We start from the raw sequence: 22,390 nt of genomic DNA on the forward strand, positions 1-22,390 counted from the left end.
TTGGCCCTTGACTCTCAACCCTTGACCCCTGGATGCCCCAACGCCCTACCCTCACCCCTATTCTCCACCCTGACTTGCCAGGCATGTCGTGGCCGACTTGAGGATCCTGCCCAGGTCCCTAGGATTGTAGGTGTCCCTGCCCCATGAACTGCCAGTGGCCCCGTGAGGGTCACAGGTGGACACTGGTCATTCTTGCCCAGGTGCAGTCGCCGTTCCGAGTGCTCTCGGGGCCGGGGCTTAGAGCGGTGGCTGTGGAGCTTCCAGCCTGAGGTGGGCTGTCTGCGAGTGGCAGCCTTGAGTCCTGCTAACATCAGCCGTGAGGAGAGGAGGGAGGTGAAGACCAGAGCAGGCGGAACCCTGGCTGGGGGGAGCTCTGGTGATGGGTCGAAACCTTGTATTTTAAATACCATATGGCCTTGCCCAAGTCGCTTCTCTGGGGGCTCTGCTTTCTCCATCTGTTACTAACCCAGGCTGGAGGGTATTTGTGATCACTGGGGGCTGGTGGCCGCTGGTGCCTGCCCACACTGGGAGCCTGTAAACGGAGCCCTGATCTGTTGCCCAGTGGCTCCAACAGCGTGTCCTGGCCTCTCTTCGCAGGTTTTCTTGTCGGTACCTGATCTGCCACCCCTGTGGCCAGGGGAGTCTTACTCCTGCCACTTTGGGGAATACCAGAGTCCTGCCCTGCTGACCAGTTCTGGTGTGATGTGCCCCTCCCCAGACCCTAGTGAGGCTCCAGAGCTGCCGAGAGAAGCCGGTGGGTGAGGGAAGGAGCCAGCCCGGGGCCTGGGAGCCCCACTCTCCTCCCATCTTGCTCCAAGGGGTGTGATCAGGATGAGGCGTGAATCCAGGCAAAGGGTCCTGAAGCGATGCCTTTCTCTGAGGCCCCCCTCTGGTCCCCAGTCCCTAAAGTCCCTGTTTTCTACCCTGTGGCCTGTGTTCCCGACCCTGGGTACCCCTTCCTGGTCGGAGTGCTAAACCCACCCTGTGTGGTCTCGGACGTCAGCTCGGGGTCTGAGTGCCCCTCCCTGCTCCTCAGCCCAGCCCGCTCCTCCCTCTGCAGACCACGTCTCCGTGAGCCTGGAGCTCAGGTTTGGCGCCGTCGTGATTGCCGAGGCTTCCCTCTCCTTCTATGACTGCATGGCCGTCACCTTGCTCCGCCCATCTGCACAGTGAGTTCCTCACCCCGACCCCCAGCCCCTGGGCTGCCCCGTGGCGATCTCCACCCCATGGCTGTGCTCTGTGCAGGTGCCAGGCCTGCGTGAGAAGCCTCTGGGGGTGTAACTGGTGTGTTTGGCAGCACCTGTGCACACACAAGGCCTCGTGTGATGCTGGGCCCATGGTGGTCAGCCGACAGGTGAGCCCAACTCCTGGCCGGGCCCCAGGGGGGTTCAGGCTCCCCATTGTGAGGGTTTCTCTCATGGCCCGGGGTCTGTGTGTCTGCCTGCCCCGGGTGCTCTGTCGTGAGCACCTGAGCTGCTGTGTGTGACGGACTCACTGGAGGACGGCTGTCAACGTCCCACCTGTTTCGGGAGAGGACGTTTGTAGCTGAGAGGAGGGGAGGTCTGGCCTCGTGCCCCACCTTGGCACAGATGCCATAGACGCCCCTAGAGCGCGCCCTCCCCTTCCCCTCTGGAGAATTAACGGGCTGTTTTTGTTTCTCTTTTCCTTGGTCTCCTTTCCTCTTAACACACCCTTTGCCTGCCTGCCGCCTGCTCCCGCACCTGCCTGCTGAGCGGCCCTTCCTGTCTTTCTCTGCCTCCCCCTTCAGAGCCCGCCCCTCTCCCGAGCCCCTCCTGCAAGAGACGCACCCACCTCCTTCCCACCCACAGCCCCCAGGGCCACGGTCACCCCAGTTCCTTACGCCCTTCCCGTGGACACTCCTTCCACAGCCACAGCCTTGGATGTTCCCCCCGGGGCCAGGCCTTCCCTGCTCAGCCCCCGGGAGCCGTGGGCAGGTCCCGGCCCCACACCTGCCTCGGCTTCCACGGGCTCACCTCTCCATGAGGCCCCTCCTCCTCCCAGCCCCCGCCAGAGGCCTGGAACCGCTCTCCCTGCCCCCACGGCCTTCGGACCCATAGCCACCGCCGAGGACCTCTTGGCCTCACACCCATCGCCCTCAGACGCAGCAGCACTGCCCCCCGCCCTTGCAGAGCCTGGCCCTGAGGCTCTCCCCTCTGCGGTACCCCTGGACCAGCCCCCCGGCACGGCTCCCGCCACCACTTTCCCAGGGGCCGCTGGCTCCACGAAGCCCGCTCTGGACTGGCTCATGAGAGAAGGCGGCGAGCTGCCCGAGGCGGACGAGTGGACGGGGGGTGACACGCCCGCCTTCTCCACTTCCACCCTCCTCTCAGGTGATGGAGACTCTGCTGAGCACGAGGGCCCTCCCGCCCCCCTCATCCTCCTGTCCAGCCTTGACTACCAGTACGACACCCCTGGGCTCTGGGAGCTGGTGAGACCCGGCCCAGGAAGGAGGCCTCAGGGGAGGGGATTGGGACAGATGCAGCCTCTTGGCCACCTCGCGATTCTGCAGGGGAAGGATGGAGGGGAGGGGGCTGTCCGCTGCCTCACGCTGGCCTGGCCCCGGGGTTCTGCCTGGGAAAGGGCTGAGGCGGCAGGTGGGCTCCATAGACTGCCCGGCGCTTGGTGCCTGCAGGGGACGACCTCGGGGCCAGGCTCCTGCCCTTGTGTGGAGAGCGTGCAGGGCTCCAGCCTGATGCCGGTCCACGTGCCGCGAGAAGTGCGACTGCTGGGCAGGAACCTGCACCTCTTCCAGGTGAGTGTGTCCTCTTTGCAGCTGTTGCTGTGGTCTCCTTGGCTGTTGGCAAACTATGCGCGAGTCCCGGGGAGCAGGAAAGGGCACGGCCTCGGGTCTCAATCCCAACCCGGGGACTGTGCTGGGGCCCTGCGGGGCTCACCAGGCCTGGCTCCTGAAGCTGCCCCCGTAGCCGTGTCCTCTGTCCCCAGGACAGCCCAGGAGACCATGAGTGTGTGATGGAGCTGGAGGGCCACGAGGTGGTGGTTGAGGCCCGGGTCGAATGTGAGCTGCCTCCAGATACCCGGTGCCACGTCACCTGCCAGCAGCACCAGGTACAGATCCCGAGTCCTGGGTGGGCAAGGGCGCGCTGGCCACAGGCTGGCTACCAAGCTTAGCTGGCTGCACCACACTCATCCCAGTCCGTTCTCTGACTGAGTGACCCCAAGGGAGTCCTAGTACCCCGGCTCTGACCTCTGACCTTGTGCCCCATGGGGTCCTGTATCCCAGCTCTGACCTCTGGCTTTGTGTTCCCATGAGTCATTTTGGTCCTTTCTTTGACCACCCTCTCCCCAGGCCTGACGCCTCCCCTAACCCCGGGCTCTGACCCCACTCCCATTTCTCCAGCTCAGCTATGAGGCTCTGCAGCCAGAGCTCCACGTGGGGCTGTTTCTGCGCCGGGCTGGCCATCTGCGTGTGGACAGTGTGGATGGGCTGCACGGTGAGTGACCTGGGGCTGCTGGGACTGGCTGGTGGCAACAGGGCTCTTCCAGGCCTGCCTCTCACATTTGACTCTCCACCCCCAGTGGTGCTTTATGACTGTTCCGTGGGACACGAGGACTGCAGCCGCTGCCAAACTGCCACGCCCCAGTACGGCTGTGTGTGGTGCAAGGGGGAGCAGCCACGCTGCGTGGCCCGGGAGGCCTGTGGCGAGGCTGAGGCTGTGGTCACCCAGTGCCCGGCACCCCTCATCCACTCGGTGTGTTGAAATGCTGGTGCATCCCTTTAAGGGGTTCGGGGTGCTGTGGGTTCAGGGGGCCGAAAGGTGGGAGGCTGGGGCTGTCTCTCCAGGCTGCCAAAGGTCAACAGGTGAATGGAGGTGAGCCGTCCTTGTCCTGGAACAGGTGGAGCCACTGACTGGGCCTGTAGACGGAGGCACCCGTGTCACCATCAGGGGCTCCAACCTGGGCCAACATGTGCAGGACGTGCAGGACACGGTCAGGGTGGCTGGAGTGCCCTGTGCTGTGGACGCTCAGGAGTACGAGGTGTCCAGCAGGTGAGTGGGCTGGACTAACAGGAGCAGGGGGCACCACGCGGGCTTCACGGCTGGCTTTCCTGCTTAGGGCCATCCACCCACTACTTGTCTGCCCTCCCCTCTCCCCCTTTCCTTGGTTCTGATCACAGTGTCTCAGGGCTGGGGTTACTATCAAGGCCTTGGCTTTGTGCACAGACCTGCAGGTTTCTGGCCTGGGTCTAGTCACTGCTCAGAGCTGACAGGCGGCTCTGCTTCCTGGCACTGCCTAGGTGTGCTCACCCGCTTTCCAAGTGACCACGGGCATAGTTGCGGTAGCAAGCTCCTTGGATCCCAGACAGCTGTGCTCTGGGGCTGACCTTCCCACCTGCTGACCCTTCTTCCCCAAGCACTGCCCTGGGCAGGCTCCTCACGGGGATAGACTTGTGTGACACACCTGCTGAGTGTCAGGCCCCTCTGTCTAGTCCCTGGGACCCCTCCCACCTTCCCAGGGCTTGTGGCTTACAAGGCTGGCAGTTGCAGGGTCCCAAATGTGCACACACACAACACAGCGAAGGAGACATCCACAAGCAGCAGGTCTCCAACCCGCCGAATGTCAGGGTTACCTGGAGAGTTGGCCCAGAATCCCCCAGAGCAGATCCTTAGACCACCTCCCTCCACTTCCTGCAGAGGTCTGGATCTGTAGGCCCGTGTTGGGGCCCCACAGTCTTATTGTCTTTCTTTTAAAAAATTGATTGATTGATTGATTGATTGATTGATTGATTGATTGCTGTGTTGGGTCTTCGTTGCTGTGCGCGGGCTTTCTCTAGTTGCAGCGAGCGGGGGCTACTCTTCATTTTGGTGCGTGTGCTTCTCATTGAGGTGGCTTCTCTTGTTGCGGAGCTCGGGCTCTAGGCGCGTGGGCTTCAGTAGTTGTGGCATGCAGGCTCAGTAGTTGTGGCTCGCGGGCTCTAGAGTGCAGGCTCAGCACAGGCTTAGTTGCTCTGCGGCATGTGGGATCTTCCCGGACCAGGGCTTGAACCCATGTTCCCTGCATTGGCAGGCGGATTCTTAACCACTGTGCCACCAGGCAAGTACCCCCCAGTCTTATTTTCAACAAGACTCTGCTAGAGCATGTTGTTTCCCCCCTGAATGTATTATGACTGAGAACTTTAGGTGACTGTTAATGATTCTAGAACCATGAGACTAAAGTACTTTCTGAACTGATTTATAAAGTGATTAAAATACATTCCAGCTGAAGCCTCTCCCGGGTAGTTCACACTTCGCTTGTTCTGTTTTCTGGGGGTGTTTGCAGTGACCGTGACAATGTCACAGAGTCGAACCACTGCAGGCTTCACATTCTGGAGGCTAATTTGCCCCAAGCTTCTGTTTCCTGGCTAAGAACCAGCATTTCTTAGATTGCTTACTTTCCCTTCACGTCTATCCCCAGACCTGACTAGAGGCTTTCAGGAACATTTTTTCATGAGGAAATCAAGTTTCCACCACCTTGTAACTGGTGCTGTGCCCACGGTGATGATGGTGGCCGGTTAGGCCCACTCATTAGCTCAGCAACCCACCCCTGCCACCAGCCTTACCAGGGCTTGTGCCCCTCAGAGAGAGAAATTCTCCTTGTCAGGGGGCTCTGGGGTTGGACTTGAATGATTGAACCACAGATATTAATTCTCAGAGGCCAAAGCCTCCTGGTGAGTCGTTAAGGAATTCCTTCCAAAGCAAGAGGATCTCTGTCAATCTTGGGAGCCAGGCAGAACACCTGATGAAGTGGGGCAGGGAGGGGGCGGCCGGGTCAGTTTGAGGGGCCCTCAGTGTGGCCCAGCACCCCAGCTTGCCCTGTGCCCACAGCCTTGTGTGTATCACTGGGGCCAGCGGAGAGGAGGTGGCAGGCGCTGTGACGGTGGAGGTGCCAGGAAGAGGACACGGCGTCTCAGAGCATGACTTTGCCTACCAGGTGCCTGACTGTCGAGTCCCCACCAGCTACCCATGGGCCACCCCCTTAGGTGGCTCCTCCCAGCCCATTGGTTCGCCTCCCTGGGGCTCCCCACCCCAGGGCCTCCTTGTCTGCTCCCCCTGCCTCCCTGTTTCTGGCCTGATGCCTGTCTGTTTCTCCCTGTCCCCTTCCCACAGGACCCAAAGGTGCATTCCATCTTCCCGGCCCGAGGCCCCAGAGCCGGGGGCACCAGCCTCACCCTGCACGGCTCCAAGCTTCTGACCGGGCGGCTGGAGGACATCCGAGTGGTAGTTGGAGACCAGCCTTGTCACCTGTGAGGGCCGCTTCCTCATTCTGCAAATATCCTTGAGCTCCGGGGAGAAGATGGAGGGGTGGGATACTAGGGAGAGCAGAAACAGGGGAGAGGGCCAAGTCTGCTCCATCAGAAAGTGGCCAGCCCCTCTCGAAGCTGGGAGTGCAGCCTCCAGGGTCACTTGTGGAGACTGCAATCAGCACTGAAGGGAAGTGAGCTGCGGCCCGAGTGGGTCCCGTGTCCTGGAATCACCCCTTCCCCCTTCCTATGCCCCTCCAGCCCAGTCGGGCCTGCCTGCCACTTCTCCCTCCCTTCTCAGGCTGCTGGAGCAGCAGGCGGAGCAGCTGCGGTGTGAGACCAGCCCACACGCCACGCCTGCCACGCTCCCCGTGGCTGTGTGGTTTGGGGCTGCTGAGCGGAGGCTTCATCACAGCCAGTTCGAGTACACATCAGACCCCAATGTCACCTCTGCTGGCCCCGCCAAGAGCTTCCTCAGGTGCTGGGCCGAGGGCATGGCTGCAGGGCATGCGGTCGGGAGGTCTTTGCAGCTCCAGTACATGGGGGTTTGTAGGGCTCTATGTGGGGGGCTTCGACTCCCATGCTGCTGGTGGGGAGAGGGGCCGTGGGGCTTTGGGTCGGAGCTGACCTAACATCAGGGACTGGGCTGTGCTTTAAAGCCTTGTTCACATAAGCCATAAGTGGCTCATGGGCTGTGTTTTCAGTGGAGGACGTGAGATATGGGTCCGTGGCCAGAATTTGGACGTGGTACAGACACCAAGAATCCGAGTGACTGTGGCCATGAGAGCGCCAGGGCCAGGCCAGGGGCTTGGGCGGAGGCACCGCGTGATCCCGGAGACGGCGTGCTCCCCCGGAGCCTCCTGTGGTGGCCTTCACGTAGGACCCCCATGGGCATCCCCTGCCTTCACTGGGCTAGCCATCGCCCACCTTGCCCCTCATCCCCCCCACCCCCTAGACAGCCGTGGGTGGCGGGTACCAGTGGAGGCTATGTCCCCATCTTTTCTGGACCCCCCCCCCTTGTGCACCCTCAGCGGACCCTCCCTGTCCTCCCTCCCTCTGCCCTAGTTTGAGGAGCCTTGCCACGTGAACTCCTCCCAGCTCATCACGTGCCGCACGCCGGCCCTCCCAGGCCTGCCTGAGGACCCCTGGGTCCGTGTGGAATTCATCCTTGACAACTTGGTCTTTGACTTTGCAACACTGAACCCCACACCCTTCTCCTATGAGGCCGACCCCACTCTGCAGCCCCTCAACCCTGAGGACCCCACCGCACCCTTCCGGCACAAGCCTGGGAGTGTGCTCTCTGTGGAGGTACTGCTCCTAGAGGGGCCTGGCAGGGTCCCAAGACCCTTCACTTTGCTGGATGGTACTGCTCTGTGTGGCAGAGGGGGCATGACAGCAAAGCAAAGGCCAGTGGATGGACATGGCGAGTGCCGAGGGGGCTGGTGGCGGGGTGCCTAGCCTGACACACCTGGCCGGGGCTTAGGTCCTGTGGTCTGGGTCCTGACACACTCCATGGCAGGTGTCTGAATAACGATATGTAAATAGTTTGGCACACGCAGTGGCGGCGAGGTACACAATAGGCGCCTGGGCTGATGCCCATTTGGCAGCCTGTCTCATGTGGACACATACTTGGCGTGTGTTCTGACACACACAGTAGCAGGGGCTCTGCTTTGTTAGGTCACTGGGTAGGATTTGGGGACAGCTTTATATTCTCCAGATTTTTAGCTCTGGAGAAGTTAGACTCAAGGAAGGAGGATAGGGAGGGGCAGAAAAGGGTCAGGGGGCAGCTTGGGAAACATCCATGGGGCTGTCACCCCGTGTGCAGGACAAGAGGTGCTGAGGCACCATCAGCCCTGCTCCTGGGGGTGGGTCTCAGGACCATCCGTCCCACGTTTGGGGAGATAGGATCTGAGTGACCATCAGCTCCTCCCCTTAAGGAAGAGTTCTGAATGATCGATCAGTGACCCCATGTTCCAGGGGGAGAATCTGGACCTTGCGATGTCCAAGGAGGAGGTGGTGGCCATGATAGGGGACGGCCCCTGCATGGTGAAGACGCTGACCCGGCACCACCTGTACTGCGAGCCCCCCGTGGAGCAGCCCCTACCCTGGCACCATGCCCTCCGGGAGGTGCCTGACGCTTTGCCTGAGTTCACGGTCAGTGGGCAGGCCCTGGGCCGGGGCAGGCATCGGGCGTGCGCTGACCTCTTGCTCACAGGTGGCTCCCCGTGCAGGTGCAGATGGGGAACCTACGCTTCTCCCTGGGCCACGTGCAGTACGATGGCGAGAACCCTGTGGCTTTTCCCATGGCAGCCCAGGTGGGCTTGGGGGTGGGCACCTCTCTTCTGGCTCTGGGTGTCATCATCATTGTCCTCATGTACAGGTGGGTGCAGCCAGGTGTGGCTGGGTTGGGCAGGTAGCAGGGTGTGGCTGGATTGGGAAGGGGCAGACTAGACCAGGGATAGGCAAACACTTCCTATAAAGGGCAGGAGAGTAACTATTTCAGGCTTTGTGCGCCAGGCGGTCTTGGTGGCAGTGACTCAGCTCTGCTATTATAGCCCTGCGGCAGCCACGAACAACATATAAACACATGAGCATGGCTGTGCTCCAACAAATCTTTATTTACAAAAACAGGCCAGGGACCAGATTTGGCCGTGTTATAGTTTGCTGATCCCTGGGCTAGGCTGGGCTAGACAAGTTGTGGGTGGGTGTGACCTGCGTGGGATGGGACAGACTTAATTATTCTGACTAGGCCCTCGCTTGGCTGGGCATGGCGGGGTTAGACTGTGCTGGCCTGGGCAGGCCTGGGCCCGGTGGGACCTAGCAAGGGCTCGGGCCTCCTCTGGCCATCCCTGCCCTGACCTTGGCGCTGAGCAGGAGGAAGAGCAAGCAGGCTCTGAGGGACTATAAGAAGGTGCAGATCCAGCTGGAGAATCTGGAGAGCAGCGTGCGGGACCGCTGCAAGAAGGAGTTCACAGGTGAGGCTGCGAAGACCCCACGCTCCAGGGCTCTGCCCAAGCCTGCTCCCATCACCTTGGGATCTGCACCCAAACCTGGCTTCTTCTGCTCAACAGACCTTATGACCGAGATGACCGATCTTACCAGTGACCTTCTGGGCAGCGGCATCCCCTTCCTCGACTACAAGGTGTATGCCGAGAGGGTCTTCTTCCCTGGGCACCAGGAGTCGCCCTTGCACCGGGACCTGGGCGTGCCTGAGAGCCGGCGACCCACTGTGGAACAAGGGCTGGGGCAGCTCTCCAACCTGCTTAACAGCAAGCTCTTCCTCATCAAGGTGCCGGCCCCGCCCCCTATCTGGGCCCTCCAGGGGTGGGGAGGGGGCCCCCCTACCCTCCAGCCCCATCCCTTCTCAGTCCCTCCGTTTCTGAATCTGCCCTCCCCGCCCACCCGTCCCCTCTCCCTGGCGCCAGTTCATCCACACCCTGGAGAGCCAGCGCACCTTCTCAGCTCGGGACCGCGCCTATGTGGCATCTCTGCTCACCGTGGCACTGCATGGGAAGCTTGAGTACTTCACTGACATCCTGCGCACCCTGCTCAGTGACCTGGTGGCGCAGTACGTGGCCAAGAACCCCAAACTGATGCTGCGCAGGTCTGTATGCCCGTCAGACACCACGGGGGCCAGGCAGCCGTGGACAGCTGGAGCCAAGACCTGAGTCAGGCCCTCTGGGGCCTGGGGTCTGAAGAATAGAAAGCCCTGGGTCCCCACCTGCTGACTCTGCCCCCTCTTTCCTGTCATCCCAGGACAGAGACCGTGGTGGAGAAGCTGCTCACCAACTGGATGTCCATCTGCCTCTACACTTTCGTGAGGGTGAGTGAGGCAGAGGTGGGTGGGGCTCCCCTCCAGGGAGAGTCAGGACTCCGAACCACGCAGCTTCTTGCCCCAGCACAGCTTGGGCACCCCTGCCCAGCATGTCCTCAGTCACCTTAAGCCTTCTGCAGCCTGCATCCTGTCCCCTTCCCCAGCACCTCCGTCCCATGCTTGTCCCCTGCCCCGGGCGTCCTAACTGCCCGCCACTCCCCCCAGGACTCGGTAGGGGAGCCTCTGTACATGCTTTTCCGTGGAATTAAGCATCAAGTGGACAAGGGGCCGGTAGACAGCGTGACTGGCAAAGCCAAATACACCCTGAATGACAACCGCCTGCTCCGAGAGGACGTGGAGTACCGTCCCCTGGTGAGGGGGGGAGAGAGAGGGAGAGAGGGAGAGAGGGGGAGAGAGAGAGAACCTGCTGGTGAGTCAGTCTCCCATGAAGGTGAGGAGGGTGACCACGTATGATTGTGTGGGTGTCTGCATCTGGTTTGAGCCAGCCTAACCTCCGGCTGGCAGGATAGGGGCTTGAGGGCCAGACCTTGAAGATAGGGCCTCAGAGGTTCCCCAGGTTTGGGGTGGGGTCAGGGTGGCCACAGCCAGAGACTAGGGAGCAGCCCACCCTGCCCGGGGCCCATCCGGGTCCTTGCTGTGTAAGGGCCTGAGTGTCTGCCTAATCGTGGTCTCAGCATCCTGCCAGGGGCATGGTTATGCCCACCAAGCTGGGAGTCGCCCTGGCAGACCTGCCCATTGTTTCCCTCTGGGGAACTTTTCCCTTCATGGCCCACGTGGAGTTCCTTTGGGAAAATCCCACTCAGGCTCCGCCAGGCCTGCTCCTCTGGCTAGTGGAGACCCCACTTCTTATGCAGGCTTCCTCGGGTGCCTCAGCCTAACTGTCTGCGCCAGGAGCCTGAGGATCAGAGTTCAGAGGGACTTGTGCTCTCCCATTTTTTCTGCCATTCACCCAGCAGACACTAATGCACTGTGCCAGGTGCTGGGGCCACAGAGTGGAGGGAGCTGCTGTCCCTGGGGAGGCAGGCAGGTGAAGAGACAAGAAGGAGTGATTGTTTGGTGCTTGGAGGTCAGAGGCAGTGGCTTCCTTATGGGTTGTCCCTGGCCCTGGCCTTGCATCTTGGTCATCCCACATGTGGCATGAGCCCTGAATGCTCCCATGTATCGTGCATATAGACCTTGAATGCACTACTGGCCGTGGGGCCTGGAGCGGGAGAAGCCCAGGGTGTGCCCGTGAAGGTCCTGGACTGTGACACCATCTCCCAGGCCAAGGAAAAGATGTTGGACCAGCTTTATAAAGGAGTGCCTCTTGCCCAGCGGCCAGACCCCCACACCCTGGACGTCGGTGAGGGCAGAGGGGAAGGGTGGTCTGGGGACCCCCAGAGCTAGGCTGGCCCTAGACCAGCTCTGCAGGGTCAGCTTATCACCCAGGGGAAGTGGGCTCTGGAACACCTCTACAGGGACGACCTGTCACCTGGTGAGGGGCCCCTGTTTCTGGACTTCAGAGAAGTTGGGTGAGGTTGCCCCTGATGGAGGGGCCAGTGTCCCTGTAGAAAAGGGGACAGGTTCCACTGCAGGGAGGGTATTCTGAAAGCCCTGGACCAAGCTCATCTTGTCCTTGCAGAATGGCGGTCTGGGGTGGCCGGGCATCTCATTCTTTCCGACGAGGACGTGACTTCTGAGGTCCAGGGTCTGTGGAGGCGCCTGAACACCCTGCAGCATTACAAGGTGGGAGGGGTGGGAGTTGGGGGAGGGCTGTGGTGGGGTGGGCTGGTGGAGGGGGTCACCAACTGTGGTCAACAGGTCCCAGACGGAGCAACTGTGGCCCTCGTCCCCTGCCTCACCAAGCATGTCCTCCGGGAAAGCCAGGATTATGTCCCTGGAGAGAGTGAGTACTTACCCTCCCCCCCTGCCCTGCCCCTGCCATTGCAGTCCTCTACCCTTGCTTTGCCCAGTCTCCAGTAATGGGGGAAGGTTCTCTGGACCGCAGGGTGGGCTTGTGTCTACTTCCCTTCCACCCAGAGAAGCCCTTAACCAGGTGCCCCCACTCCTAGGTTTTGGCAGGACCCCGGGGGTCTAGGGCAGGGGGCACCTGATGAGGGGTAACAAGCTGTAAGGTCTTGGTACAGGGACCCCAATGCTGGAGGATGTGGACGAGGGGGGCATCCGGCCCTGGCACCTGGTGAAGCCAAGCGAGGAGCCGGAGCCGCCCAGGCCTCGGAGGGGCAGCCTCCGGGGCGGGGAGCGGGAGCGAGCCAAGGCCATCCCTGAGATCTACCTGACCCGCCTGCTGTCCATGAAGGTGGGGCTGGGGGCAGGGACGAGACAGGTAGTGGGATTTGGGGGTGTGGGGGGCTTGCACAGGCCTGGTGTCACAAGGCGTCTGAGGCTGGGCTGGGCTGAGGTCCCCTTGCTGACTGCATCTCGTGCTTCCCCTCCTCCGCAGGGCACCCTGCAGAAGTTTGTGGATGACCTGTTCCAGGTGATTCTCAGCACCAGCCGTCCCGTGCCGCTCGCTGTGAAGTACTTCTTTGACCTGCTGGACGAGCAGGCCCAGCAGCATGGCATCTCGGACCAGGACACTGTCCATATATGGAAGACCAACAGGTGGGGGTGGGGTGGGCGGGCTTAGCATGTGCGCGGTCTTCTCTCCTGTCTCCCCAGCACACTCACTGGCCACACCTGCCCTGCCCGCAGCTTGCCGCTGAGGTTCTGGATCAATATAATAAAAAACCCGCAGTTTGTGTTCGACGTGCAGACATCTGACAACATGGATGCGGTGTTCCTGGTCATTGCACAGACCTTCATGGATGCCTGCACTCTGGCTGACCACAAGCTGGGCCGGGTGAGCTGGTTGGGGTGGACCGGGAGGGCATGGGTGGGGTGGGGCAGTGTGGCCGGGGATGGAGAGTGCTGTGCATGCACAGACTCCAGGCCTTCTTGAGGATGTCAAGGACGAGGATATGGGAGGCCTTTGACCCCAGGCCCGGGGCCAGGCTTTGTCCCTGGGCTCCCTAGGAGGTGGCCGTGCCTCAGCCTTCAGGGATGAGCAAGGGCAAGGGGGCACGTGTGCTGATTCACGGGGTTAAGTGGAGCAAAGAGTGCTGGCGGTGCGGCAGGAGGCCAGGGCCACTTGGCTAGGACTCACCCCGAGGGCGATGGGGGTGGTCAGACCTGAGAGTTAGCTGGAGCCTCCTGGCAATCGTGCAGTGGATGGACTGGAGCCTGGAGTCCAGAGAGGAAGCTGTGTTGTCCCTGGGACGAGCGGTGGCCAGGTTCAAGCTGGGACTAGAGGGTACAGGGCAGGCAGAAGCTGTGGGTTGGATATGGGGGTGAGGAAGAAGGAGGAGTTCCTTACGCGCCCTGGGCCTCTGGCGGTGGTGAGCTGAGACTTGGAGGAGGTGAGCCCATGGATTCTACAATCACAGAGCAGCTCCAGGCTGCCTCGGAGATTTGATTCCCGAGGGCAGTGGAAGTGTCTGCCAGCCCGTGCAGTACAGGGAGGAGAGTCCAGGGGAGGGCCAGGCGAGGAGGGATGTGCTGACAGGGGAGCTGGGAAGCATGGAGGAGAGGTGGTCAGGGTTGCCTGGTGGCACAGAGAGGGGGAGGTATGTTGTCACAGTGGTCAGGACCCAGAGAGTCCCGTGACAGATATGGGGTCACCACCATGACTGCTCAGGCACCCAGCAGGCAGGGCTGTCGTGGCTCTGCATGAGAACGGACTCTGCTTAGCCTCGACCCCTGGGCCTGGGACCTCTTGAGAGATCTAGCTCTAGATCTCCATGGGGAAACAAGATGGAAAGTTCCACTCTGTAGTGCTGTCTTTTGGAAGCCATTTTTGCTCTGCCTGCTCTCATTACTCTGCCTGCGATGAGCTGAGAACCACAAAGACACACCAGGACACAGGGGTCACCTCCAGGGTGTGTGCTGTATGGTAGCTGGGTTCTTCTGCCTGATCTTCACACTGCTTCCCCTTCCCAGCAGCACTGCAAATGCTTCCTAGGTAGCTCAGGAATAGTGCAAACCAGGATGCCAAGGGCCACCCATGGAGAGTTGCTGAAAAGCAGGCATCCTGCCTCAGGCCCAGCGCTCACACCCTTGCTCACAGGGGGCAGTGCAGTCTTGCCTCACCCTCCCAGCAGCTGTAGGATGAGGCAGCAGGTCCAGAGAATGGAAGTGTGCTGCCCACAGCCACTGGGACAGAGCTGGGATTGGAGCCCAGTTCGGTGGTAGAGGATGTGTCTGGCTGTGTTAGAGTGTGGGCCCTGGTCTGAGAGACCTGCTTCAAATCCCAGCTCAGCCACACAGGAGTGAGGTGGTCTGGGGCAATTTAATTAAATATCGGGGTTAGTTTCCTGATTTTTAAAATGATTACATGGGGAATGAACAGCACTTGGAGAAGCAGTATTAGGGCTCCACATGGCACTGCACCCTTCCCACCCTGCATGCCAGTTCCCTGCCAGGTCCGGGTGGAGGCACATGGAGCTGAGAGATGACCTTGGAGTGAGATGGGGGGAAGCTCAAGGTGATGACAGCAGAGATGGGACATTGGGGGAGGGGTGACAGAAGGAATGAGGTGGGGTGACCAACCATCCGGGTTGTCTGGGACTGAGGAGGTTTCCTGCGATTCGGGACTTAGTTTTAAAACTGAAACAGTGCTGGGAAAATTGGGACAGCTGGTCACCCTAACAGAAGCTCTCATCCTTCTTTTCCTTTCACTGTTCACCTGCTGGCACCCAGGACTCTCCCATCAACAAACTTCTGTATGCTCGGGATATTCCCCGGTACAAACAGATGGTGGAAAGGTACGAGGGAAAGGGACTGCATCTGGGGGATAATGGGTGGACAGATTGGTGGGTGTTTACAGCTGAGGCCCAGGGGTGGGCCTGGTGGGGTGAGGAGGGGTTTGCTTTCCCAGCGGCTGCCGGACCCATGATCTCTGGCAGGTACTACGCAGACATCAGACAGACCATCCCCGCCAGTGATCAAGAGATGAACTCCATCCTGGCCGAGCTGTCCCGGGTATGGCCCTCCTGCTTCTTGGGTTGGGCACAGGCCTTCTGCCACAAGGGTCCTGCCCCCTTCACACTGCTCCTTTGCAGGGAAGCCCTGGGGGCCTCAGCACAGTGTTCCCGCTGCCTCTGTGAAAGACCAGGGCTCCCAGTGTCTCATCAGAGAGCAGCAGGGGCCTTGTCCTAGCAGCTGCCACCTAACCTGACTCAGCCAGGTGTTTAGATGTCTGCAGCCCCTCGGGGCCTGTGGACCATAGTTCCAAGGCAGCGAGGTGGCGGGGATTCAGCCCCAGGACTGCCTGGGTCAGCCTGTCCACGTCTTCCTACTGCTCTGCTTTCCTTGGCACTATAGACATGCCCCCACCTACTCCTAAAACAGCCTCCAAACAGTCCAGTCCAAACAATGTAAATCTGAAACCATGATGATGATGACCACAACCACAATAACAATAGCAGCTACAGTTTTGGGGTGTTGCCGTGTGTGGGGTGCTTTGATTACTTCTCATTTGATTCCCATAAAAGCTCTACAAGTTAGGTGATATCAACTCCATTGTCCTGAAGAGGAGGTTGAGGCTCAGAGATGTCCCCATGGAGGGGCCTGGGTGTGACCTCAGGAAAGACTTGAATGAGGTCAGAGCAGAACTATGCTGGGTCACAGCCTGTGAGCAGCACCTATTCTGCTTGGCTCTGCGATTGCCTGGGACGCCAGAGGGTCCCAGCTGGAGCCTGGACGGGGAGAGACACCGAGCCCCAGTGGAGACCCCAGGCCATGGTGAAACTACAGATCCAGGGTCTCTCCACCAAGGAGGCCCTTTGGTCCTATCCTGTCCCCAGCTTAGCACATCTAGCCTGGCATCCCCCGTCTGTGGAGGGGCTCTGCTTCCCAATGCAGGGCCCTGTTCCTTCCTCTACCTCCCAGCGCCCTCTTCCCCACTCCCCTTGCCTGGGGTCCTGGGCCTCCTCTGGTGGCTGGCAGCACCCCCTATCTCTGTAACCTCTTGTCTCTCCTCCCTAGAACTACTCTGGAGACCTGGGGGTGCGAGTGGCCCTGCACGAACTCTACAAGTATATCAACAAATACTATGACCAGGTGGGCAGAACCTGGGCATGGTCAGGATGATGTGAGAGGGTGACTGGCTCTGTGACGCAAGTGTGGGGCCTTCGGGTCTCCCCCAGGCACAGGGTGGTGGTGGGGGGCTGGGCCCTGGGCTCGGGAAGTGTTTGTTCTTCAGGTGTGCTTCCTGGTAGTGGCCCGGCTCTTACCTGCTGCTGCCCTCCCCATCCGGGCTCCTCAGCTGGGCTCCTGGGCATGGTGGTGGTGATGGATGGCTGGGGATCTACCAGGGCCTGGAGATGGTGTGCAGGATGTGCTGGGAGGGACACACAGCGGCCACCTGTGCCCCGACCTTGCGCTCGCTCAGAGCCCCACCTGAGACCACATGTGGCAGTGTGCTGTGCAGGCCATCTCTGGGGGTGTGGGCCTGGCTGGGCTGCATGCGCTGCCAGAGAGGAGGGTCTGGGTACAGGGTCTGGGGCAGATGAGGGCACAACAGAACCGGTAAGGGGGCTTTCTGGGGGATTCCTGGGCTGGGCCTCAGGATCAGAGCATCCACCGGTCAACCCACTGAGTGCCTGCTGGAATCATCTACCCAGATGTTTGCGTGGCCCCAGGGATGTGGCCGTTGCTGTTGAGAGATGAGGGCCCTGCCTCGCGGCTCAGGCCTGGAGTGGGGGCAGGCATTTGACCCAGGAGTGATGCGCAAGCGTGAAGTCCAGGTGCCTTGCTCCGAGCAGTGTGGTTGCCGGTGTGGGGGAGGCGGGGCCGCGTGACACAGCTGTCCCCTTGTGGAGGCGTGGCCGGCGAGCCCCTCCTGTTCCCACCCTTCCCTCTGTGGCAGCCCCCCTTGTGGTTTTGTAGTTGTCCGTGTTTGGTCAATACCTGTCTCCCCTCCAGTGAGCCCCACGAGGGCAGGGATCGTACCTGTCATCACTGCCGGGTCCCTGCTCCTTGTCCAGCACCCGGCACGCAGGAATTTAGGAACTGCTTGTTGCCTGGTGGGCGGGGGAGCCAGGATGGGTGGAGCAGGGCTTCCAGGGGGTTTGTGGCCGAGAAGACCAGCATGGTGGGTGAAGTTGGCCTCCACTCAAAACGATTTTACCGGGGAGGTGATATGCATTACCGTGAGTGCTAGGTCCTCACTAATCCTTAAAACCCCACAGTGACTCTGCTGTCATCATCCCCTCCCTGAGGAGGCCCTGAGGAAGTGAGTGCGGCGGCTCACAGGGTTTCTCGGGCCCCTACCCACACCTGCTGCGGTAGCTGTGGAGGCCTATTGAAGTCTGTGGCAAAGGCAGACAGCAGGCTGGCTGTCTCCCCCTGCTGAGTTGGTCTCTGTGTTTCAGATCATCACTGCCCTGGAGGAAGATGGCACGGCCCAGAAGATGCAGCTGGGCTATCGGCTCCAGCAGATCGCAGCGGCTGTAGAAAACAAGGTCACAGATCTGTAGGGACTTGGAGAGCCCTGGCCTGCTGTGCCTCAGCCCCGCCTGGGCAGCCCCGGAACCACGAGGGAGAGACCACCTTCTTAGATGCCTGTAGTGCCTGCCCAGCGGAGTTAGTGAAAGGTGGCTCCAAGTCTCCTGGTGGCTCTGGCCTGGGCCCTACTGGACTCATCTCGCAGGCCTGGGGCCTTGAGGCTGATGGAGTGGTGACCCTGAGGCCAGTGACCCTGCGGGCTACTTTCTGTGTGACGTTAGTCTGAGGGAAACTGGGGACTAAGGGCTTCCAGAGAGTGGCTGGAAGGGCCTCCAGCCCCTGGGGAGACTGTACTGCTCCTGAACACTGGCTTTTATCCCAGGGGATTCAGAGAGGAAGGAGAGCCCCCACTTCCTGCCCCGCCCTCCTCCTCCACCATCCCTGACCTCATTAGCTGCCTCTGGCCATGTTGCTGCTGCCACGTTCCTAGGTTGGAGAGATGAATGCCTTTACTAGGCCGCTGCAAACTGACCTCTCAGCAGGGCAGGCTGCTTCAGGGCCACCCTGCCACTGAGGCAGCCAGGAGTGAGGGGTGTCTGTTGCAGGGGGTCCTCGGGGAGAATGGTGGCCCTACTGACCCGGCTCTTCATTAAAGGATAACACACTGTCTGCCGTCTGAGATGTGGGCTTGGCCCAGCCTTCCCTTAGCTGGAGGGTGGCAACTGTGCCTGGCAGGCACCATGGGGAGGTGGGATCTGCAGCCTCCGGGAGGTCTCATGGCACCCACAGAATGCTCCAGATCACAGGGCTGGCTGGGTTCTCCTTGACTCCTGGGCAGGGCTTGCTGGAGTCAAAGCTGCTGTGAAGGAAGTGAGAACCCCATCCAGGACGGGGCTGGGGGGCCTGAAACCCAAGGTGCAGGGGTCTGTGGTTTCTTCAAGCAGGTCTGCCTTATCAGCAATTTGAGTGTTCAAATTTCTCCTTTCCTGTTGCATTTGTTTTGAAAGGAACTGGGAAAGGATGGCATCACTGTAGTGAACTCCAGGCAGAGTGGATCTTGGGGCCCTTTTTGTCGGTAGCTTCTAGACTCCCTGAACCCCTGTAGCCTGGGCTGTTCTGAGGGGCTTCTGGTTACTGGGTTGTCTTCTAAGTCAAGGTATTTTGGGTGCAGATAACCCAACTGTCTGCCTGCGTGAAGGCCACCTTGTTTGGGTTTCCTGATTTGTAGCTGGAGGTGAGCTTCGAGACTGTCTCAGCTGGATCTTGTATTGCTGGCTGGGTCTACACGGGTGGGGCTTGATGCTCCCTTGACTGAGACCACCCTTGGCCTCCACAGGAGGCCAGCCTACTGAACAGAGGTGAGTCGATGGCCCTCCAGCCTTCAGGTCCTCACAAGGTTCTCCCCCATGGCTCTCTGCTTATAGCCCAGAGACCCCCTAGCCTTCCTTCCCCTCTGACACAGAGGCCCCACCCCCCAACTTAGGGGTCTTCATTGGGGGTTTGAAGAGACACAGGCTAATATGAGTCCAGGAAGAGTCCTCTTCCCGCCCTCTTATTGGCCCTAAATAGTGCCTTCTCAAGGTCCTCGTCCCTAAGATGGCAGGAGCCACATTGGTGCGTCCATGCCCACTGTAGTCACCACTGCTCTTCTCTGCTCTAATGTCCTTCCCTCCTCATTTCTGCCTGATGTCCAGACCACAGTCAGAGACAGGTCAGCCAGCAGTCAGGCACTGTCAGTCATTCCGGTGTGTGAGCTTTAGTGCTTCAAATGCGTGCTCCTGCCAGGTCTTTGTAGTGGCTCAGAATGGGTCTGACTCCTTCATCTGGCCAAACCATGGAGTTGATCCCCCATTGTGACAGTCTCAGGGAGCAGGGCTGATGGGGAATTCAGTTTGGGGTGGACGTCAAGCAGGCCCGGAGAGGGAGGGAGCCTGGTTGACACCACAGGGGCCGTGACAGACTCGTGCCTCTGTTCAGGGCTCAGGCCCCTACAGGTCCTAGGAGGCCTATAACAGGGTAGGTGAGGGCTCTGGGGAGAGGAAAACTATGTACCTGCACACCTGGCAGCTGTGACTATTGAACATGTTCTGAGTAATTCACTTTCATGTCTCAGCCCTCACAGAATGTTGTTCTAATAAAAGATACAAAGAACACAAACCTGCACAATAAGATAGGAACTTCTAAGTCTTCATTCAAACACCACAGCTGCAAGTGGAGATTCTAAACCTGACAGAACTTAAGGATTCTAATTGGGTCTTGGCCACAATTTCAGTGTAGGACATTTGTCATTCAGGTTGATCAATCTCTTTATTCTGATCAAGACTGCAAAAAGTGCCCTCACCTACTACATTACCCATAAACATGTTAGTATGCAAAGGACCTTCGTTTCTCATCACTGGGGACACCTTAAGGAGATTAGGGAGTGACTTGCTTCATTAAGTGAACTTTCACCAACTTAAATATCAGAGTAATTGTCCAGTTAGAGGACCAGGAGCTCCGTATCTTTTTTTTTTTTTAGTGAAGTATAGTTGACTTACAGTGTTTCGGGTGTACAGCAAAGTGATTGATATATATATATATTTTTTTCAGATTCTTTCCATTATAGGTTATTGCAAGAGACTAAATATAGTTGCCTGTGCTATACAGTAAGTCCTTTTAGTTTATTTTATATGTAGTAGTATGTATCTGTTAATCCCCAATTCCTAATTTATCCCTCCCTCCTTTCCGCTTTGGTAACCGTAAGTTTGTTTTCTATGTCTAGAGTCTATTTCAGTTTTGTAAATAAGTTCATTTGTATCACTTTTTTAGATTCCACATATAAGCGATATATGATATTTGTCTTTGTCTGACTCACTCCTCTCAGCATGATAATCTCTGGGTCCATCCATGTTGCTGCAAATGGCATTATTTTATTCTTTTTCATGGCTGAGTAATATTCCATTGTATATATATACACCACATGTTCTTTATCCATTCATCTGTTCATGGACATTTCTTGGTTGTTGTAAATAGTGCTGCTATGAACATTGGGGTGGGTTTATCTTTTTGAATTAGAGTTTTCATCTTTTCTGGATATATGCCTAGGAGTGGGATTGCTGGAAAATATGGTAACTCTATTTTACTTTTTTAAGGAACCTTCATACCATTCCCCATAGTGGCTGCACCAATTTACATTTCCATCAAGAGTACAGGAGGGTTCTCTTTTCCTCACACCCCCTCTAGCATTTATTATTTGTAGACTTTTTAAAAAGATTTATTATTTATTTATTTATTTTATTTTTGGCTGTGTTGGGTCTTAGTTGCGGCACATGGGATCTTCACTGAGGCATGCAGGATCATGTGGCACATGAGCTTTTCTCTAGTTGTGGCGTGCGGGTTTTCTCTAGTTGTGGTGTGCAGGCTCCAAGGTGTGTGGGCTCTGTAGTTGTGGTGCGTGGGTTCCAGAGCATGTGGGTTCTGTAGTTTGCTGCACGCGGGCTCTAGTTGAGGTGCACAAGCTTAGTAGTTGTGGCACGAGGGCTTAGTTGCCCCGAGGCATGTGGGATCCTAGTTCCCTGACCAGGGGTCGAACCCGCATGCCCTGCATTGTAAGGCAGATTCTTTACCACTGGACCACAAGGGAAGTCCCTATTCGTAGAATTTTTGGCGATGGTCATTCTGACGAGTATGAGGTGATACATCAATTGTGGATTTGATTTGCATTTCTCTAATAATTAGTGATGTTGGCCATCTTTTCATGTGCCTGTTGGTAATCAGGATGTCTTCCTTGGAGAAATGTTACTTAAGTTTTCTGCATATTATTTAATTGGGTTGTTTTTTTGACGTTGAGCTGTATGAGTTCTTTGTACATTTTGTAAATTAATCCCTCAAATTTCCATCATATGCACATATTTTCTCCAAAATCATATGGTGTCTTCTTGTTTCGTTTATGGATGTTTTGCTGTACAAAAGCATTTAAGCTTACTTATTTATTTTTTTAATTTTAAAATGTTATCAGAGTATAGTTGATATACAATGTTGTGCTAGTTTCAGGTATACAACAAATGATTCATTATACATATTTGTATATCCACTATTTTTCAAATTCTTTTCTCTTATAGATTAGGACAGATTATCAAGTAGAGTTCCCTGTGCTATGCAGTAGGTCCTTCTTGATTATCATATATATCTGTGTGTGTGTGTGTGTGTGTGTGTGTGTGTGTGTGTGTGTGTGTGTGTGTGTATATATATATATGTATGTATGTATATTAGGGTATATGTTTTAATCCCAACCTCCTAACTTATCGCTCCCCCCACCCGAACTTTCCCTTTGGTCATGATAAGTTAGTTTTCTAAGTCTGGGAGTCTGTTTCTGTTTGGTTAATTAGTTCATTGGTATCATGTTTTAGATTGCACCTATAAGTGATACCATATAATACTCGTCTTTCTGTGTGTGACCTACTTGACTTAGTGGGATCATCTCCAGGTCCATCCATGTTGCTGCAAATGGCATGATTCCATTCTTTCTTAGGGTTGAGAAATATCCCATTGTATATATGTAGCACATCTTGTGTAGCCATACCTATGTTGATGGACATTTTGGGTGCTTCCATGCTTTGGGTATTGTAAATAGTGCTGCAATGAACGTTGGGGTGTAGATGTCTTTTCGAAGGATGGTTTTCTCTGGGCATACACCCAGGAGTGGGATTGCCGGATCTCATGATTACTCTATTTTTAGTGTTTTATAAAACCTCCATAGTGTTCTCCGTAGTGGCTGGTAGCAAGTTCCATTCCCAGCAGCAGCGGAGGAGGGATGTCTTTTCTCCACGCCC

General features: G+C 57.7%; 1 protein-coding gene across 2 annotated transcripts in view; it reads left to right on the top strand.

Annotated features, from left to right (window-relative positions):
* PLXNB1 (plexin B1) overlaps nucleotides 1-18,248 on the top strand; it is a 26,352-nt gene extending 8,104 nt beyond the window's left edge. Inside the window, exons 7-38 of one of the 2 annotated variants that reach the window (XM_007168815.2) lie at nucleotides 201-333; nucleotides 598-754; nucleotides 1,061-1,169; nucleotides 1,246-1,354; nucleotides 1,769-2,449; nucleotides 2,654-2,773; nucleotides 2,965-3,087; nucleotides 3,380-3,473; nucleotides 3,559-3,731; nucleotides 3,877-4,028; nucleotides 5,844-5,949; nucleotides 6,126-6,262; nucleotides 6,561-6,737; nucleotides 6,964-7,135; nucleotides 7,325-7,567; nucleotides 8,237-8,413; nucleotides 8,491-8,639; nucleotides 9,134-9,234; nucleotides 9,331-9,548; nucleotides 9,685-9,863; nucleotides 10,016-10,082; nucleotides 10,299-10,445; nucleotides 11,268-11,436; nucleotides 11,716-11,819; nucleotides 11,895-11,979; nucleotides 12,221-12,393; nucleotides 12,538-12,698; nucleotides 12,789-12,936; nucleotides 14,832-14,896; nucleotides 15,038-15,113; nucleotides 16,119-16,193; nucleotides 17,507-18,248. In XM_007168815.2, the coding sequence (XP_007168877.2) occupies nucleotides 201-333; nucleotides 598-754; nucleotides 1,061-1,169; nucleotides 1,246-1,354; nucleotides 1,769-2,449; nucleotides 2,654-2,773; nucleotides 2,965-3,087; nucleotides 3,380-3,473; nucleotides 3,559-3,731; nucleotides 3,877-4,028; nucleotides 5,844-5,949; nucleotides 6,126-6,262; nucleotides 6,561-6,737; nucleotides 6,964-7,135; nucleotides 7,325-7,567; nucleotides 8,237-8,413; nucleotides 8,491-8,639; nucleotides 9,134-9,234; nucleotides 9,331-9,548; nucleotides 9,685-9,863; nucleotides 10,016-10,082; nucleotides 10,299-10,445; nucleotides 11,268-11,436; nucleotides 11,716-11,819; nucleotides 11,895-11,979; nucleotides 12,221-12,393; nucleotides 12,538-12,698; nucleotides 12,789-12,936; nucleotides 14,832-14,896; nucleotides 15,038-15,113; nucleotides 16,119-16,193; nucleotides 17,507-17,611 (4,885 nt within the window). In that variant the 3' untranslated portion in view covers nucleotides 17,612-18,248. Of the gene's footprint in view, nucleotides 1-200; nucleotides 334-597; nucleotides 755-1,060; nucleotides 1,170-1,245; nucleotides 1,355-1,768; nucleotides 2,450-2,653; nucleotides 2,774-2,964; nucleotides 3,088-3,379; nucleotides 3,474-3,558; nucleotides 3,732-3,876; nucleotides 4,029-5,843; nucleotides 5,950-6,125; nucleotides 6,263-6,560; nucleotides 6,738-6,963; nucleotides 7,136-7,324; nucleotides 7,568-8,236; nucleotides 8,414-8,490; nucleotides 8,640-9,133; nucleotides 9,235-9,330; nucleotides 9,549-9,684; nucleotides 9,864-10,015; nucleotides 10,083-10,298; nucleotides 10,446-11,267; nucleotides 11,437-11,715; nucleotides 11,820-11,894; nucleotides 11,980-12,208; nucleotides 12,394-12,537; nucleotides 12,699-12,788; nucleotides 12,937-14,831; nucleotides 14,897-15,037; nucleotides 15,114-16,118; nucleotides 16,194-17,506 lie in introns of both variants that reach the window. The other variant, XM_057554063.1, reaches the window with a different exon arrangement.
* Nucleotides 18,249-22,390: the final 4,142 nt, after the last annotated feature.

The sequence above is a fragment of the Balaenoptera acutorostrata genome, chromosome 10, assembly GCF_949987535.1.
Source record: "Balaenoptera acutorostrata chromosome 10, mBalAcu1.1, whole genome shotgun sequence".
Taxonomy (NCBI): Eukaryota; Metazoa; Chordata; class Mammalia; order Artiodactyla; family Balaenopteridae; genus Balaenoptera; species Balaenoptera acutorostrata.